This window comes from Thermobia domestica, chromosome 11, assembly GCF_964235325.1.
Source record: "Thermobia domestica chromosome 11, izTheDome1.hap1.1, whole genome shotgun sequence".
In the NCBI taxonomy this organism is placed as follows: domain Eukaryota; kingdom Metazoa; phylum Arthropoda; class Insecta; order Zygentoma; family Lepismatidae; genus Thermobia; species Thermobia domestica.
In genome coordinates this window covers 217,508,239-217,527,961 of record NC_137464.1, presented here as the reverse complement: position 1 = coordinate 217,527,961, position 19,723 = coordinate 217,508,239, and the positions used below count along the sequence as shown (strand labels likewise).

The 19,723-nt window shown below is 35.3% G+C and overlaps 1 protein-coding gene across 8 annotated transcripts in view; it reads right to left on the bottom strand.

Moving 5' to 3' along the window:
* The window catches only part of l(2)k05819 (transmembrane protein 94-like protein l(2)k05819), a gene marked incomplete in the record, with an annotated part of 143,479 nt that overhangs the window by 31,607 nt on the left and 92,149 nt on the right, over window positions 1-19,723 (bottom strand). For 4 of the 8 annotated variants that reach the window (XM_081731632.1, XM_081731625.1, XM_081731628.1 and 1 more), the window contains 4 exon segments: window positions 1,521-1,698; window positions 8,276-8,484; window positions 10,941-11,136; window positions 17,822-17,959. In XM_081731632.1, the coding sequence (XP_081587758.1) occupies window positions 1,521-1,698; window positions 8,276-8,484; window positions 10,941-11,136; window positions 17,822-17,959 (721 nt within the window). 8 annotated transcript variants of the gene reach the window in all.

Below are 19,723 nucleotides of genomic sequence, written 5' to 3'. Positions count from 1 at the left end.
CTTTGTATTTTTTTTCTTCAGTACCTTTGTTACGTCAATTCGTCATGTCCGTTCTTCACGTCAATGTTTTAACATCTATATGTTACCTCAATTATTCAGTCTCTTTAGAATTTCGGCTTGAAATATATTCTCACTACTGAGGATGGAACACTAAAATGTTATAGTAAGAATTAATGCTTTCAAGCTCAGAACTATTCAAGCATTTCATTATGTAATATATGTATGATCCAGTTTATATAATATGGGCATAATAGTAATATACAACCAAGTTACTTGACTTCACTTTCTGTTATTTATGCTGACTTCTACATTTTAATAAAACAAAAATGAGTAGCTATCTCACTCAGGGTCGTAAGAAAAATCGGGGGATGAGGAATGAGAATTTTTGATGAAACAAACGAACACTATGGAGGCTTACAAGTTCAATGATTGGGGGGAGAGATGGAGTATTGTCTGAACCTGACTGTACAATTGGAATACGCATACATTGTTGGGGGTAGAAATAGTGCTGTAAAAGATTGGATGCTTATGAAAGCCCGAAATATACTATTATTATTATTATTAAAAAAAAAGATTATGCGTTACAGTTATTATATTGTTTGGCAAACTAGACTAAAAACAAACAAAAATTAATATAGTCATTTAACGTTTATAATATCGTGATGTGTAGTTGTTCCAGAAAGGTCTAATTGTTTAGTTATTGAGAGGTTTACTTCATAATAGTAAATAAAAATTCTCAACCCTTAAAACACACCCTGACGACACAAAATTAGCGAACGGTTTCGAGGCAATGCTCACCTCTTCCTCGGCACATTTAAAGAAAACCTTGTTACTACGTAGAGGACATGATGTATGAAATTCTCTGCTTGTTCATCCTGTAGAATATAGGCGATGGGATTAATTACGAATTTAATGGAAATTCCTTAGAAAGAGAAAGAATCCTTACTACTCAACTGAAAACATATCCCGAGATAGAAACCTTACAACTGAACTAATATCTTATCCAATTACTTTTACCCTAGAGCAAGAACAAGTATTCTAGTCATACATCATTATGTTTTAGGTAGTAAGAAGTTTTCCTTTAGGTGAGCCGAAGAAGAGACGAGGAATGCCTCGAAACTGTTCGAAGATTTTGTTTATTGAATATTTTAAGTTATGAGTTTTATCGTATCAATTAGTATTAGTATCATATTATTTTCCTTAACTGTTAGAAGATATGTATCCATCCTATCTATTAGTAATTAAAATTAATTCGTAGTATTGGTGTAAAATAATTTTCGAATGTCAAAAAGAACACTGTGGGGATGAAAAACAGGGGAGAAACTTAGTTTCCTCAATTTGCTTTTTTATACGTAACGTAGAAAGGTAACGTAAAAAGGTGACGGTACAAGGTCTTGTTTACTCTTATTTCACAAGCTCGAGTAGTGTATATATTGTTCCTCTATTTTGCCCTTATAAATTATCATTTACATTCATCACACAAAACAATAAGAATGGGAAATGTATATGTACTGACATACCTCCATCACAAGATGGAAAATTGACACTGGATCTTCACGTAAAAAGGACACAGAACATGTTATAGAATTGAGCTTGCGACTAAGTTCGACAGGTAAAGGTCCACCAGTTTCCGAGCTTACTGGGCGGTAAACAGGGATTTTTTGGCACACTTGAGGATATAATGGTTCAACTGCAAAACTGAAAATACAAGTACAAATTGTTCATTATACATGAATAGAGAAAATCTGAAGATTATAGCACTTAGTCATTCCCCACTATAGATCTAACAATTAAAAATCATAATCTAAAATTATCACGTTGTTTTAGTTATCAAGAATCTTGATGTGATTGAAACATAGTAATTGAAACTAATAAAATAACAAATCTTACCTTAAAAAAAACACCGACAACGTTTGGGAGGTGATTCCTGACACCAAGATAAGAAAAAAGTGTAGACCAACCAGAGTGCACAAATGCTTCCTTTCGGAGTTATAGGCTGTCGAAAATACGAAAAACTGAAATTTAAAGGCCCACAGCTCCAAAACTATGGAACTAGTGATGTGAGGTAGAAAATTTTCATTTCGGAAAATTTTCCGCTATCGTTCTAAAAAAATATCAGTAATCAAGTAACAATTCCTCAGCAATCATAAAATTGGTTGAATTCATGTACAGAAATGTAAAGATGTGAAAGATCGTTTAAAGAATCTGAAAATTTCCATGGCTCAGACAATTTTCAGTACTATGTAGGAACAAGTTAAACCATTTTTCATGAATCGAAATATTTTCTGTCTTATATAGAAAAATTGAAGAACTTTTTATGAGTCGGAAAATTTTCATCATTTTGAAGCAAAAAGTAAAACAACTTTTTGTGCATCGGAAAGTTTTATTGCTCTGTAGAAACAAGTGAAAGGAATTTTCATAGATCGGAAAATTTTCATCACGATGTAGAAACAAGCGGAAAAAACTTTACATAAGCCGGACAATTTTGGATATTATGTATAGTGATGTTAGGTGGAAAATTTTCCACTATATTTAACTGCACATTCAGCTACAAAATTGAGTTTCTGTAGAGGAAAGTTAATCAACAACAAATTATAATTTTCCAATTAGCTTTCGGGAACCGGAAAATTTTCTAATATTTCAAGTTGGGAAGTAAATTTTACAGTGTTTCTCTCTCTCTCTTCATTTGCGAGCTCCTTCGTTGCTAAGCAGTTAGCATACGCGCCTTTGGCATGGAAGACCTGGTTTCGATTCCCAGCGGGAGCTCATGTAGTTCGGATTTCACGTTAATCATTTGGTCCCGTCTTATATAGTCTCGCTGCTGAAAGGGACGTTAAACTCAAAATCAACTCAATTCAACTTCTCTCTCTCTCTCTCTCTTTGTGTGTGTGTGTGTATGCAAAGTGTAGAGAACATGAGTTCGTAGAGTACAAATATCCCATTCTATTATTTAAAATTTCAATTTATTAAAAGTCATGAATGTTTTCCGATTCATAAAAACATACTGATTCCTACATCGTTGTTTAGCCGTAAAATTTATTGGTAATAAATATTATCTTAAAAAGTTTCATGAAGTGAAAATCTAACGATTCTTCATTTAAAGAATGTTTCAAAAACTTCAATGCGTTCTTCCCTACAATATTAGATTTCGTCAGTTTAATACGCATAAGACGGTTTTCTCATAGCTTTACAACTTTTATAAAAAAAATGAAAATGAAATCTTTGAGTTTTACGTCCCACGGTTATGCCGGTTAGGCTAAAGGAGACGGTGATAATGAGAAATGAATGAAATGGTGGAATGAAGAAAGTGGGAGGAAACGGGAGAACCCCGAGAAAACCCACGCACACGGTGCTTGTCCACCACAAGGTTCACTTGGCGGGGGCTGGGATCGAACCCGGGTACAACTTTTATAGATTTACATTCTGCAACATTTATAAATAAGTAGATATGAGAGAGAGAGAGAGAGAGAGAGAGAGAGAGAGAGAGAGAGAGAAACACTGTAAATTTTTACTTCCCAACTTGAAATATTAGAAAATTTTCTGGTTTCCGAAATCTAATTGGAAAATTATAATTTGTTGCTGTCTAATTTTCCTACATAGGAATTGTATATCTCAATGTGCAGTTAAATATAGTGGGAAATTTTCCACCTAACATCACTATACATAATATCCAAAACTGTCCGGATTATGAAAAGCGTTCTCACTTGTTTCTACATCGTGATGAAAATTTTTCGATTTATGAAAATTCCTTACATTTGTTTATACAGAGCAATAAAACTTTCCGATGCACAAAAAGTTGTTTTATTTTTTGCATCACAATGATGAAAATTTTCCGACTCATAAAAAGTTCTTCAATTTTTCCATACAAGACACAAAATATTTCAATTTATGAAACATTGTTTCACTTGTTCCTACATGGTACTGAAAATTGTATGAGCCATGAAAATTTTCAGATTCTTTAAACGATCTTTCACTTTTTAACATTTCTATACATGATTTCAATCAATTTTATGAATACTGAGGAACTGTTACTTGATCACTGATATTTATTAAGAACGGAAAATTTTCCGGAAAAATATAGAAGAAAATTTTTCTCCTCATATCACGGCTAAACAACGATGTAGGAATAAGTGGAGTATGTTTTTATGAATCGGAAAATTTTCCGTTTCAAAATTTTTATCACTGTACAGGACAGACAATTCTTCGATTCATGAAAAATTGTTTCCCTTGTTCCTACATAGTACTGAAAATTGTCTGAGCCATGAAAATTTTCAGATTCTTTAAACAATCTTTCAATTTTTAACATTTCTATACAGGAATTTAATCAGTTTATGAGTACTGAGGAATTGTTACCTGATCACTGATATTTGTTAAGAACGGAAAATTTTCCGGAAAAGTATAGAAGAAAATTTTCCACCTCACACCACGGCTATACAACGATGTAGGAATAAGTGGAGTATGTTTTTATGAATCGGAAAATTTTCATCACTGTATGGGACCTATCATAGTCAGGTCAAGACCACTTAGGGACTAGTATGTGCCCTATCCAAATATCCAAGGTTCAGAATCCTGCGGTACTTCCACAACAATTTTTATAGAGGTACTTAATGAGACCTTCAAATTAAATGCCCGTAGTCAAACCCCTTCTATAAAAAATGTTGTGTAAGTACCTTAGAGGTCTGAAACATGTATTTTTGTATAGTGCACATATTAATTCCGAAGTGGAGTCTTGACCCAACAACGGTAGGTTGCATAGGTTTGGAGATATGGACCTTCAGAGTTCTTTTTTTTTTTTTTTTTTTTTTTTTCATATTTTCGGGAACTTATAACTCCGAAAGGAAGCATTTGTGCACCCAGGTAGGTCTATACGTTTTGTTTTACCTTGGTGTCAGGAATCAAGTCTAAACGTAGTCGGTGTTGTTCTGAAACACCCTGTACATGTATTACTGTGTCTTATTTTTGCTCTATTTTCTTTCTAGCATTCTGGTAGTCTGTGTAAGATTTGTCCTGAATTATTTACATTCACTAACACTACACAATTGATTTCATACTTCTTCATAACTTATCGATGCGATTCAATAATAACTGCGTTTTAGAGAGTAGAATTCACGAACTCCATATCTGATACGTACACTCATGTCCAAAATTATTGTCGCATGTCTATAAATATGTTGTTGTAGGAATATAATTTGATAACGCATTCGCCCGGTATTTCTTATAATGTTAGTATGTGTATAATAGGCAAAGACACGTATGTGGCAAATTTCATGACAAAAGAGCAGTAAATAAGAACAATAAAACGAAAATAAAACTTTCTTGTCCATTTAGCAACATTTTGTTTTACTCATTCTAATTTTCGTATTTGTAATTCTTTTCCTATGAAATTTACCACAAATATACATTTCCCGATTATACACTTAGTCTCAGTGTTAAAAGTACCTTGCAAAATCATTATCAAATTATATTCTTACAAGAAGACAGTTATAGATATGCGGCTATCATTTTGGACATGAGTGTACATAAAACTATGAATACCAAAGTACAAAGTGACAAAACTATCACCTTGTTTGAACTTTTTTTTTTTTTTTTTTTTTTAATATTTACATTGAACTGACTTGTGTCCCAACAGTCCCAGACTTCCATTATCTTACTTAGAACGATATTAAAAGTAAAACGTTAAGAATCACAAAATTTTAATGTAAAATTATGGGAAGTACATAAGATCATATTACGGTCCCGTTTTTAACGTTATTCGTAGTTACTCAAGAATAAGTAGAGGCATGCCACACATAAACACTTACCGTTCGAAATTTTTACTTAAAGCTTTAAAATAATAATAATAATAATAATAATAATAATAACTACCAACAAACATTCTTTTCTCAACGAACTTTCTCAAATATTTCACCACGTTTCTTTTAAAATCTTTTGTTGCCTGGCATCCTCGACCGGTCTAAGGCATTAGGCTGCCGGTCGGCACGACCAGTTCACTTCAAGTTTTATTCCGCTTAAGACGTTGTCCTTTTATCATTCACTTCTCTACCGATATTTATATTATTTCATCGTCTCCTTTAGCATAAAGGACAGAACCTTGTGATGTAAAACTGAGAAATAAATAAATACAATAAATTTAAATTATTTTCAACTGTGTGAGGATCTAAAACAGCAGCTGAAGTAGTTATCCTTTTCCAGAGAGGATCTACATCCTGATATTCATAGTATATGCCTTGAATTTCAAGGTTTTTCCATAAAGCATATCTTTAAAATGGAAGTCAGCGATTGTGGTCTTCATTTCACAGTTCTTATTCTCCTCTCAAACCAGCGTCTCAGAAATGTGGTGCTACGGCTAGAGACATGGTCCTATAATCTAGTTCTTTTCACGAACGGAAGAAAAACCTGTGCTGTAAGAGTTGATTTTGCATGATGGTCTGTGCACTAATCAACTGCACTGGATGTAACCCCCACTCGTGGTTTGGAGTTAACGTTAATACTATGTTCCTTCTTTCTTAACCTCGGTACTGCATAAGGTTGCAAAACACAAAAAAATCAAACTCGGAAACATGGCATTCAACTATAGGCGTACTTTATCAGCACAATACGTTAATTTCTAATTTCTGGGACCCTAATTTCTGACTTTGCACTCTCCATGTATAATCTATATAAAGCCTTATTGTACAATCGCCAGCAAAAGTAGTTATCCGTGCAATTTCTTTTGTTAGAAATTTCTACATGAAAACAACTTTCTGAGAACAGATTCCTATACAGCGGAGTCCCGCTAATCTGAACTAATTGGGAGCGAACCCTGTTCGGATTAGCCGGAATAACAGTAAAATCGCGATTTGAAGCGGTTGAACGGGTCTATTGTGTTGTAATGCATAGCATATGGTATTTCAAAACACGTTTTCTGACTATAGCATATGTATTGCACTGGAAAAATGTTAAATATGTTGGAAAAACTTGATGCCTTTATTTTTCTACGTACAGTACGTACAGTAGTTACAAATCTTTCCGTTAGGGGCATTATTATCTTTGTATAGTTCATTCTGCAGAGGTTGGCAGTTTGTCAGTTGTTATCTCAGTGCAAACATTGTTTCCTCTGTTTTGAGCATTTAAGTATTACAGTGCAAGAGTCGATTGTTATGACGAGTAAGCGGAAACATACAACCTTTACTCTTAAAGATAAGCTAAACGTTCTAAAGTGCTTAGATAACGGTGAAAGTGTGACTAAATTGGTAAATCTACGAAAACGTGCAATCATTTTCATCCTTTTTGTTATTAATTTCATAAACCTGTGTATTTTCGCCACAAATAAATAAATAAAATACAATAAAATAAAATTTTCCTCCCGGACCTGTTACCGGGACTCCACTGTAATTAAAAAAAAAAAAAATGTTTAAAGTTACAGTAACATTTACTCAAAGCATTTAACACGGTCTAAAGTTTTTGATTACACCTACATATGATTGGTTCCTTTGGAGTTTAGCGTCCCGTTCAGCACCGATGCTATATGAGATGTGACCCTACAGCTTAACGTGGAAACTGAACTATCGGGAACAGCACCTACATATGACATCCACATATGACTTGTTGATAACTGTATCTACATATATGATATTAATTTCAAGTATTTTAATATTTAATACACTTGCCATCGAGTTAAATTCAACAGTTATCCCATGCTCTTACTTGCAATTTGAGGACATTGTCTTTATTATTATTATTATTATTATTATTATTATTATTATTATTATTATTATTATTATTATTATTATTATTAAAATTATGATTTCCGTAATGGAAATAACATTTTCCGATAATATCTATGATGAGACAACATCCTTTAATACACTAGTGCTAAAATGCACAACCTCCTTACTTGGTATTTTCAAATCCTATTAAATTCTTAATTTATATTTTTGCTTCACAAATTTAGTTGTGAGCAGGGGGGTAAAATTGCGGGGGAACGCGGAGAGACGCCGTCCCCTCACCTCCAAAAAATATGTATGGCGTCCCCTCAGTTCGTAAATGAGCAAAAAATACAATGGGCAAAGATAGGCAGGGGGACAGCATGACGTTATGCTGCTACCTACCGTCCCCTACCTTTTCAGATCCACTTTTACCCCTGGTTGTGAGATACTTCCAAACATATGTCTTAACACATCGAAAAAGATCTATGTTTGGTTGAGACTGTATGAAGTAAAATAGAATTTCTTAGGTATAACATTATTAGGAAGGGTATCTACTGCCAGTACCTATGAGTAGAAATTACACTAACCTTGCGTCTGCTTGCATAAATATACCCATATTGTCTGCATTAGCTGAAGAACCCATTACGCAAACAACTTCTCCGTAATCTTGCATAATGCGTAACATCTCACGCGTTGCTGTTGGAGTGCAGTCCGTGAACAACGATACCAACAAAGGAACATTGTCAATCTGTTCTAGGTGGGGACGAATTTTCTCTATGCCTCTTGGAAGCTTTGCCTGTAACATAAAAGCAAATTTTCCTTTAATTTTTTTTTCATGGAATGCTACTGGAAAGGAAAATCAACAACACAAGAGTAGTTCCTAATATTTTACGAGGAGAGGCTAGAAAGATCTTACCATCACAATGATAGAAATAAGCTAGGAATCTGCAATTTTGTTCACGGACGCGTCCTGATCTATATGTTCGCCTTGTACTGCCTTACATTTCTCATAACTATGGATCAGTCTGTTAACACCATCTGCATAAAAGTGTGGAGTTGGAGGCAAACCAAGTTCTCACCGTATTAATGTCCTCCTCAACAACCGCAAAACGGTTATCCCGCAAATGTTTCTTCATATTTAGGAATACCAAATAATTGGACGGACCCAGATCGGGTGAGTATGGTGGGCAGGGTAAAGGTTTATAACCATGTTTGCACACAAAAATGAGTGTTTCTGCTACTCGGTTTACCAGTGCATTGCTCGCTAGTAGCAACATACCTATGGAGAGCAAACACCATATCTATATGCTTTAATAGCATCCCATAACTTTTGCAGCAGGTTCCTGTGATTGTAGCTCCTTTTTGTAAGCAACGAAATATCTTTGCGGTCCGAAAACACAAACTAACAATATGATCTTGCTAAATGAAAGTGCATTTTAGTTTCTTTTCTTTTTCTTGTGTGTGAGTGGGGGGGGGGAGGGGAGTGAGGTATATTTTCAAGTTTTATTCATTTCTTTGGTTTCAGGGACAAAGATATACCCAGCATTTATTCATAGTATCTAATTTGATTACAAAACTCTTATGTTTGTGGTATAGATCCAAAATGTTTTGTGCACATTGCACATGTTAGCATTTTTCAACGATCTGGGAATTCACCTTGGTGTCACTTTGCAGAATGCCATATAATATGGTGTGAACGGACTTCTTACTAAACAATTCATAGTCACACGTCTATCTTAACGCAATGGCTGCCAACTTAATCCATTACGCTTGGTTCTGTAACCGTTGAGGGACAAACTTCTCTTTAGTCATCCTATAGACGTAAGCAACCCCATTTGAATTCTTTCCAGCGTTTCACTGTGTTATAAAATGAGCATTCGTCACCATACACAGGTACCATGCATCGCTTGTGCCTATTTTCCTTTAAGACGGAGGTCCCTAATGATAGTCTAATATTTGATTTTCTTCAGCATGCTGCCGGCACCAAGTTTTCTGGCTGTAACATAAATTCAACAGGACTTGAACATACACAAATTAACATACATATAAGTAAGATGCCATCTTATCTTTATGGAAACTTTTACATTACTAGCACATTTCCATTGTGATAAGGGTAAGAACTTTCTGGCCTCTTTTCGTACATTCTACAATACCAATTCTCATTGCATGTTCAATTATATTAACGTATCGTCTGAACGAATCTTATTAAAAACGTATGGATATCAGAACAGACTTTCAGTAAGTTTTCAAATTTAGAAGATAAAAAGGCACTCAGTACGCGTGGGCCTATCGGAAGAAAACAGATCTTACCTACGTATATAGTAATACTTGGCGACGTATAGAGACACAATCTTGCTCCACCACGTAATAACAGTGTCAGTCGTGAATTAATATGAAACTAAACCTTGAGCCATGTGCAAAAGGTTCATGTAATGCATCTTGTTAGCAAGTATCCTGCCGTTATCACGAATAAATTAGAACGAAGTGAAGTTTGATACACAGATCTCTGTAATACTTCATGACATGAAGCTGAACTCTAGAGTTCAAAAGCAGCACTTGTTTTGGAGAAAAGCATAACTATTCTGAAGGCCACGAAGACGGCGGAACAGAGAATAAAGACAGTCTTAGGAAACGTTGAAATTATTCGACAGAGTATTTCATCTATACAAATCTTGTATCACGTCTCCTTTACAGTGTTAAAAAAGCATTCACTGAAAAAGATCAGAACTGTGTCAGAAACTGGCTTATTCATCACACATTGAGTCTTAAAATAGAAAATGCTTTTGATGTACCAACTATATGATGACTATCCCTTTTTACTTACCAGTGCGATACTCCGACACTACTGAGGAAATTCACGACGAATCTCAAGCTAATCTCTGTAATACTGCTAATGTACATTAGAAAAAAAAATCAAGTAGCATTTGAACTATGATGGAAGTGGTGGAATTACTAAATCAATGCATAGCAAAAATACTCACAAGCTAGTTGATCACAATTTTATTTTGGAAAAGATGTATAACTTTCATTTGTCTACCTAGTTTTTTTAAAATGAATATACAAATTTTGCTATCAATGCTCGGTACCAGAAATACAGTTAACAACATACATGTGAAATAAAATATATTTCGTATACAATGAAGAAGTGGCAAAGCTGAAAACCACGAAAATCTCATTCTTCAGTTATGCGAATATCAACGTAGATCTGATTAAGCACATTACTGATTCATTACTTATTACAACCATACTAACCCTATTGGACATGTCAAAATTAACGGGAGCACTCTGGTCAGTACTATCTGTCAAACAGCTTAACGATTTCCAGGCTTCTTGTTGTGTATACAAATCTATACTTTGTACTAGAACACTGTCCTGGCTCGCTACTCCATTTGTGCCTTTCGTCAACTGACCTTCTACATGTGACATGTCTCCGGCATCTTGCGTTAGCCTGTGAGAAGGGAAAATGAGGAGTTTAAATTACGATAGAGCATTTAAATCTAAATAATATATTATGGTACAGACGCACAGATAGCACATATAAACTAGAACTGAATACTTTCCACTCTAGGAAAACAAAACGCAATATAATGGATATATTTGGTGGAAATGAGTACCTTCGTCAATCAACCATAAAAGGAAAGGGGGACTGATATATTGAATTTTGTTTTCACTAAATGGCGAGTATTTAGATTGGTTATAATAAATATACCTAAAATAATAGAAATTATTAATTAATCTTATATTTAGTTTACGTGATAGTTGATCTTAGAATTAATTCCTAAATCTACACAATGAACAAGACGAAAACACAGAACATCGAAACATGACCTTATCGATCTATAAACTACAAAATAATTATCAATGGGAAAGTTAAAAAGAGCAACAACTGTGAATCATACAATTTTTAGTCTATGTCTACAATGCTTACAAGCAAACGCTTGGGATGAGAGTAGTATTATTATTAAAAAAAAAAAAAAAAAAAAAAAAAAAAAAAAAAAAAAAAAAAAAATACTTATGCAAGTTTTCACAACTCGACCGCCATTTGTTTGTCAGAAAAATATATTTAAAAATTCCGTCCTTTATAAGATTTTCCTCTTCTGGCAAAATTTTAAGACTTTTACTTAGACGCATATAACCAAAGCCCTAAAGTAGTAATACAATTTATATCTCGTTTAAAATTGCAAATTAAGTCCTTCGTTTTAAGTTTAGTTTGAATATGCGCAGAAGTAAAAGTGTAAGATATATATATTTTCCGGAGACTTCAAGATATATTCTTCTGTTACACTAATGGCGGTCTAGTTGCGAAATTTTGCATAGGTACTTATTTCGACATGTTGAATAAAATCTAAGAAAAAAAGTAAGTGTTCTTCTGCTTCATCTAAACATTTGCTTTTTAGAGCAGATTTTACTTACAGCAAATTAATGCATTATTACTCTAAACTGGCAAACGAAACAAATGATCTGTATCAACGAGAAACAACTCAGATAAGCAAATATACAACACACTACTAGCAATATCAAATTGCTAAATAAAATAACACAACAGTCTCACTATGAAAGCAATAAACTAATTTACATATTTACAAAGGGAAAGGAAAAAATCCTCTAAGAAGAAAGGATAGCGAAAGAAGGTTAAACCTTTTTCTTTTCACTTGCTGCTCCGCCTAAAAAGATCAGTAAGCATTTCACTCAGCCTTTGATTCGCCTCGATACCACTATACGTGAAGAATACATGAGGTCCCCAAGAAGGTCAGATTGGCACAATCGGAAGTCAACAACACCGAACGTGTTAGATGACCAATGAGGAGAGAATGAGCTGGAGGTTCATCTCATCCGGGCCAATGTTGATTTACAGATTAAGACTTGTTTAAGGTCAATCCGAGGAGTGACAGGTAGTTTTTTTCTTTTACCCTATCAGGACTCATCAGAAATCTTTTGTCTCCCTGGGAATTGTTCGCTGTATTTTCGACTTTCTGGAAGAAACTGATCCTTAGATGAATAAGATGGAAACTTTCATACTTTTTTTTTTTTTTAAAGAATGTACAAGAGACGGGGGTAAATCTTGGTAAACCTTAGGTCTTACGAAATCTAGATTCTTCCTCTCATGCTTTCATGGGTGATTGTTTTGGAGTGTGATGATAATAGTTATTTAATTCGCATTTCCTTCCCCTTCTCTTAATATGAAGATCCTACGGGTGCATCTGTAAGGTAGAAGGAGATGGTTAAGGGGAAGTTGACTGATGTGTTTGATGACTTCACTTACTCTCGGCAGTTTGAAGAGGTAAGTATCGAGAGCGCAGTCTCGACTCCATCATAGAGGCGGCTCTAGCTGATAAGAATGTGCCATATTTCAACTTTCCTGATACTTGGAAGTAAACTTTTGGTCACTCTCAGGCTTCCATCGAACTATGGGTGAGGTGATGACTCTCTCTTCTATACACGAGGAAATCAACGAAGCAAAAGCATACTCAAGTTCAAGAGCTTTTTCGGAAGTGGAGATACATGACAGCTAAACAGATGATCAAGGACCCAGAGAGCCTTTCAAGGCCTCTCATGGAAACTTCAAGGTATTTGTGATATATTCGACAAGAAGTTGGTACCTTATCCTGAGGACTCAGGTTCATGTGAAAGTTCTTCCCTAAGCCATTTGTGGGATGTTTTGATCTGCGAGAAGGTAATGGTACCAGTCCATCCGATTCGCCTGAAGCTGTAGTCCTTTTCTCTTTCGCATTGCTCTAGCCTCATACCTCAATTTTTTAAAGAGTACCTTTCGGTTCAGATCAATCACCATTGAGTCTATACGGGATGTGTTCAAAAGGTATCGAACCTTTGGTTAGCGAAAATATATTTATTGATTTGGAAATTCGAAACACTAATCCACTTCAAAATAGTCTCCTTGGTAATGCACAGATTTCTCCCAGTGCTCCCGCCGTTGTTAGAAACACTTCTGGAACGCAGTTTCTGGAATAGTGAGCAACCATGCCGTCGTATTCCGCGTATGTCTTCTCTTGACTCAAATCGGGGCCCTTTTAGTGGCATTTTCAGCTTGGGAGTCATGTCGGGTAAGTAGGGAGTCTGACGACACACACGAATGTTGTATTTGGCGACGAAAGCCCGAATCAAATTTCGTGAACACCCATGCCTAAATTCTCGTTCAAAATTGAATGTACCGATCTGATTGAATGGTTTTCGCTTAGGTATCGCTAAGCTTTTTGACAAAAATTGATGCAATATCGCTGCTTGAGTTTTTCTGTCATATTACAAAAAAACTGAAATCCAACGACCGCACTCACTTCACGTCTTCACTCGTTGGCCGACTGCCAGCGACTGATGTTTTCTGCGGAGGGAAAAGAATCATGACTGCACATGAGTGTCCCCTCTACATCTACACTGAACAAAGTCTCTCGCTATTCATTGGTTTACTCGGGAAAAAATAACATTCGATATTTTATGGACACACTTCGTACTTTATATCACAAATTGTTACAATTTGACTAACAGCCTGGCTAGCTAAGGCCTCTATTTGATAGCCTCATTGCATGACGATATCAAATACTGGATATGGCAAACAGCATTTATCCCCATCATATTTTGAAGGACGTTGTAATGTTGGATGCGGACGACTTTTTTTTTGGACTGCACACCAGATTTACCCAGTGTCACCTTGCAAATTTCCACATCTTCAAAGTCCTTGACTCTGTGATAGTCAAGGTATGCCATCTTCGCAGCTATCACGAACATCGGCGCTCCGATTTCTTTCATAGATCATGGATTACATCGTACACAACCTCTGAGACAATTTTGGAGCGTATAGAGAACTCTGAAACAGGTGTGTGAAAGCAGGCGATCTCTCGCTTCATTGACATTCAATTTGGTAAAGGATAGTATGTAAAATCAACTATATTGGATAACGGTTCTAACAAGAAGAAATTGTTAACCGCATATTCTGTAAAGCGTGATGCCTAACTGCTTAATACAGTTATCAATTTTGAGATATTTTGTCGATTTCATGAAGATGGAAATATTATCTACAATTATAAAATATGAATAACTGATCTGAGAACTTTCAAATTCGCATCCAAGAAGTGAGGCAACAGTTTAGAAACAATGTAACTTGAAATTAGGTGGAGAGATTTTGATCAAATTACATATTTTGAGTAATTGGGATGGGGGATCTACTTAGGTGTGGCATCACTGCGGCCATATTGAAAGCCGTCAACGAAAATTACAAACAGGAAGACGGACATGTGATATAATGTTTTTCAGAAGTCAAATGTGAATTTTTTGACTTAACAATTTACTTTAGGAGATATAGATCGTTGGAAATTAGGAGTCCTACACGTGCTTAACGTGACGGACATTTTCCACAGCACACACAGCAAGTACTCTTTCTAATCCTCATGGATAGAGCCTAATGATGGACCTATCGAGGCGAATTTTTTATAATACAGCATGTATTTCAGACAGTCCCAGAGGCAGAAATTAAGAAGCTTTAGATCTAGTGAACAAGTTGACCATTCAGTTCCTCGCCGACTGATTCAACATCCCGAAAATTGTTCAGATGAAAGAGAAACATACGCTTTCGAAATATATTTTATTGTTCACCAGATAATGCGCCATGGACGAAAACACATCCTATAAATTTTGTGTCTCATATTCCAAACCACATTATTACATTGGTCCTGCCACTGCTGTACTAAAATCTCTCCACGATGTCTTAGCAATAAAATAACAACCATTATTTTGTTTAGTGACCTTGTCGCTTAAAACCCACTTCTAGAAAAAATGGATCCCTCATTGCGCTGAGCCAGTGCTCATTGTATGGACTGTGCCTACTTACCTTAGTCATCCTTGCTTAAATGATGCCGCAACTATGGTCGTAATGACGTTACCTGTTCGTATGCAGCACTCGTAAGAAATAAAATTGAAAAACGTAGGTAAAACAAAATATTAAATAGTATCAAAAACAGTAATCTGCATTGGAGGATTACGATTAGTTATTAATTGGACCTTTCTTACTGCGTTTCTTGAGAGAATGTTAGAATCGTGCACATTCACTCAAAATACTGTAAGATAACAAAATCCACATGTTAATTTAGTGAAATTATCAGCGTTGAGGTAGACCAACCTACACCAATATGAGTACCTATCAACGGTTAATTCTAACATACATACAGACCAATTTTCAAATTCAAGAAAACTGTACTGTACCGCTCCATATAAACATGACTCAGATTCACAATAATGCCTTCACCTTTTATCAAGCTTGAAAATACAGACAATAAATAAATAAATAAAAAAAAAAAAAGTTAAAATGAATACAGTAATTTTCTAACGCCTAGTCATACCATAAATTCTGTTACCCAATTTTAAAGGTACTTTATTATGATTTTCAAATGACTAAGATACTAAAATTATGAATACAGCGCACCAATCATTTTTTTTAAATGTTCACCACTGATGTTTACAGATCTGAAATTTCTGAGATTACTCATCGATTGCATTATGCAAAATTGCTAATAGAAAAGTCTGTTGCTGCCAATGAACCACTTAACGTTAACAACATTACTATGTCTTCCTGCAAATTATGATTTTATATATGGGCCCTAACTTAGATTCTAATGGGTTGATATCGAAGGTGCTGAAAGGCCAGTCTGCTCGGAATATGAAGTTTTGTACTTTCACTTGAAACAATCTTGGGTTGACATAGTCTTATGGTCTGGTAATGTTGGAACTTGTTGGAAGCTTCACCTTCGTTTTTCGAACAGGGTGTCAGAGAGTTTAACTAAATATTCCAAAAAGCAGTTTCCTGGTAGATCTTAGCATAAACTATAATTATTTTTTCTACAGATCTGAAGACAAATGTAGTCGTCAACAGGATACTCTCATAAGATCCGACAAGATGACGGTCCTCTGGATCCCTGGGGACTTCTCATAAGTTTCAAGGAATCTTGTAACATAAATCCTACCATTTTGTAGGTTTAGGAATTCTAAAATGTTTAAAGAAACAGTGAAAAGACTATTTCTGTGGCGACTGCTGACCTGTACTCTCACTCCTAGGTTATTGCTAAGCTCGTAATATACAGTATATAGCCATCACTTAGTGCTTCCTGATAGGATATTTTCAAATTAGGCTGCCATTTTAATAGTCAAGCAGTCTCTCCTTCCTGTTAGATCTATATTGTGAGTGGTCAACCATTTGTTATAATAGTTAAAACCAGGTGTATGTTTACATAATGTGGGTTTCAATTTATATAAAAACAGCTCTACTACACTCCGTTATGCTTGATTAACCTGTAATATATATTCTACTTACTTAACAACTTGAGTTTTAACCCAATTCTTGCTTAAGAAGAACTTTAAAAAAATAACATTAACATGTGGTGACTTCCCCAGCCACCATTTCCTTTATTTCTATCACATAATAACTATGAGACTATAAGATATGTGATGGAACTATCAAAACACAACTCATTATTCCCATTATTCTTTGCCATTTCCATACATTTCTGAATTCTCCGGTAAATATATATATCGATAGGCTACACTGGTATAATCAAATCCCGATTCTCAACGAAAATTATATTTCATTTCTTTCATTTTAAACAAATCAATCTGGAAATTCTTTCTCTTCCTCTAACTAAAGTCTGTTACCTTTTTATGTATACTTTCCGGTCATTAAATCTAATCCCAACATCATCGAAAGTTCCAGCCTCAGCAAACTTCTTTGATGGTTCAGTCAGCATTCTTGCAGTATTCATTTTCCTACGCATGTTTAAAATCTCGAAACTGAATGTTCTACTTTATGTATGGTTATCCCAGAAACACGATTTTTCATAATTATTTTACTTCACAACAACTATTTAATAAAACATAAAGCTTCACTAACTGCATCACATTCTGGGTTGATGCTGATCGAGACCATTTGTTTACCGCTATCTATTAGAAGTCTGTAACAAGATTTATGGTAAAACTACGTTACATGTACGAGTGAAAAGAAATCATAAATACCGAAAATGTACAAACCAAGCAATGAATTCAGGTTTACCATGCAGTGCAATAAGTTATTCGTGCTTTTAGGTCACAAGAGGTGAAGCAAAAACAGAAAGCTGTAAATTTCCAATTATTCCTACCTGTTTACATTATTTAAATCTGACACTGAACCTGTAGATGCTTCACCGTTTCCTTCCTCAAACTTAACTTGTGAAAATTCTAAATTAATTGCACTTGGAGCTGAAAAGCTTATTGCACGGGTATTTCCTAGACTGCTGCTGGAAAATCATAAGATTACGAAAATTTGTACATTATCCTTTCTTTAAAATAAACGGCAAAAACAGAGTTTGGTAATTCAACTGATGTGAGGATCATGTCATGATTACTGATCACTAATGAACGGGTTACGAGTTATAAGAAAGATTGATATGACTTTTACCTTCCATGAGAAGAATTCGCAAGTACTGGCCCGTAGAAGGCAGTGGAGGGTGTTAAAAACCTTAGCTGCGTGATGGACACCGCTCTAGGGCATAGTTCACGCCTATGATCAACTTCTTTTGTGAAAACATAAGTTGGATCCGAACCACATGAGCTTCCGCGGGAATCGAACCCGGTCTGGTCTCCCACGCCAAAGGCGTGTACATTATCTACGTAGCCACGAGGGAGTTCTGTATTATCGATTATCGGTGAAGGGAAACTAGCAGGGTGTCTACTAAAATTCTAAAATGAAATTTCGTGACTTTCTCGTGACCTTTTCTTCACCAAATCATAAAATTTCCTAACATTTTCAAGAGCAAATTCGTGTGCGAATTAGGTCGAATTTTCATCCATGTGATAGAAACGAACTTTGCGATTTGGTAGCGTCTAAAGCTGACCATAGACATTTTTGGTGGTGAATTTTGACATTTTATAGAACGAAATTTTCCAATCTGTACTTACATTTGTACAGTTAAAAAAAAAAAAAAAAATCGTGACCCAAAAGCTAAATTTCGTGACTTTTTCGTGACTTTCATGACCGTTTTCTGATTTCGTGACTTTTTCGTGACTTTCATGACCGTTTTCTGATTTCGTGACTTTCGTGACCGATAAACACCCTGACTAGTCAAAATCAGCTGTAAAATGTATGTGACGTTTGTGAGGAAAATTACCGAATATTAAGAATGAAGAAAATTGCTTTGACAGTGGCTTTCTCATCATCTGCAGGAACTTCAACAATATACCGATATTCTGTGATCGAGATGTTTGCTAATCGTTACTGAAGTGAAAATGATGTTCTCGTGTAATGCATTATTAGAAAGCATGAAATGTGACAGAGAGCTGCAAGAATGAACTCAAATGTCAATCGAGTGAGTGTTGACATTACAGTACCCATCAACCGAAGAAATTTTGACAATCTTCCAATGACATAAAGTGTTGTTTGCGACTGGAATGGAATTATTTTCACATGTTGCCACAGAGGACCACTTACAATCCGCACTTCGATAGCAGAGACCAAAATTTCTTCACAGAAAGCTAATGTTTTACACGAAAATGTTGACAGCAACATGCGCGCCACGTAAAAGTTGCTAGAGAAATACGTTGGGAGATCGTCCACCATCTGCCCTATTCAACGTACACGTCATCCTATGCTTTGTACTTATTTCACAGGTTGAAGAAGTCATTAGCGTGAAAGATTTCCATTGCGAGATGCCATTTTAGCTGTAACAGGCCAGTCCATGGGCTCTATAGGTCAAAATGACGCTACTGATGGTGTTCGACAGCTGCCAGAGATTTAGTCCCGATGCTGAAACGGACGAAAGTAATGTGGAAAGCCTCTAACGAAAGTGGCAAGAGAGCGAGCTCCATTAGTTGCTCTTATTAATTAATAATGATCAATAATTATAACATGATCCTTATGTAAATGGAGATCGTGGCAAAATTTGGTTCAACATTATAAGTAAGGGACAGACATTGCACGGAAAGGTATAAAATTGCAGAATACAGCGGATAATTTTCTAGTGGTGACACAATAACACAGTACATAAACCAATATGCAATATTAC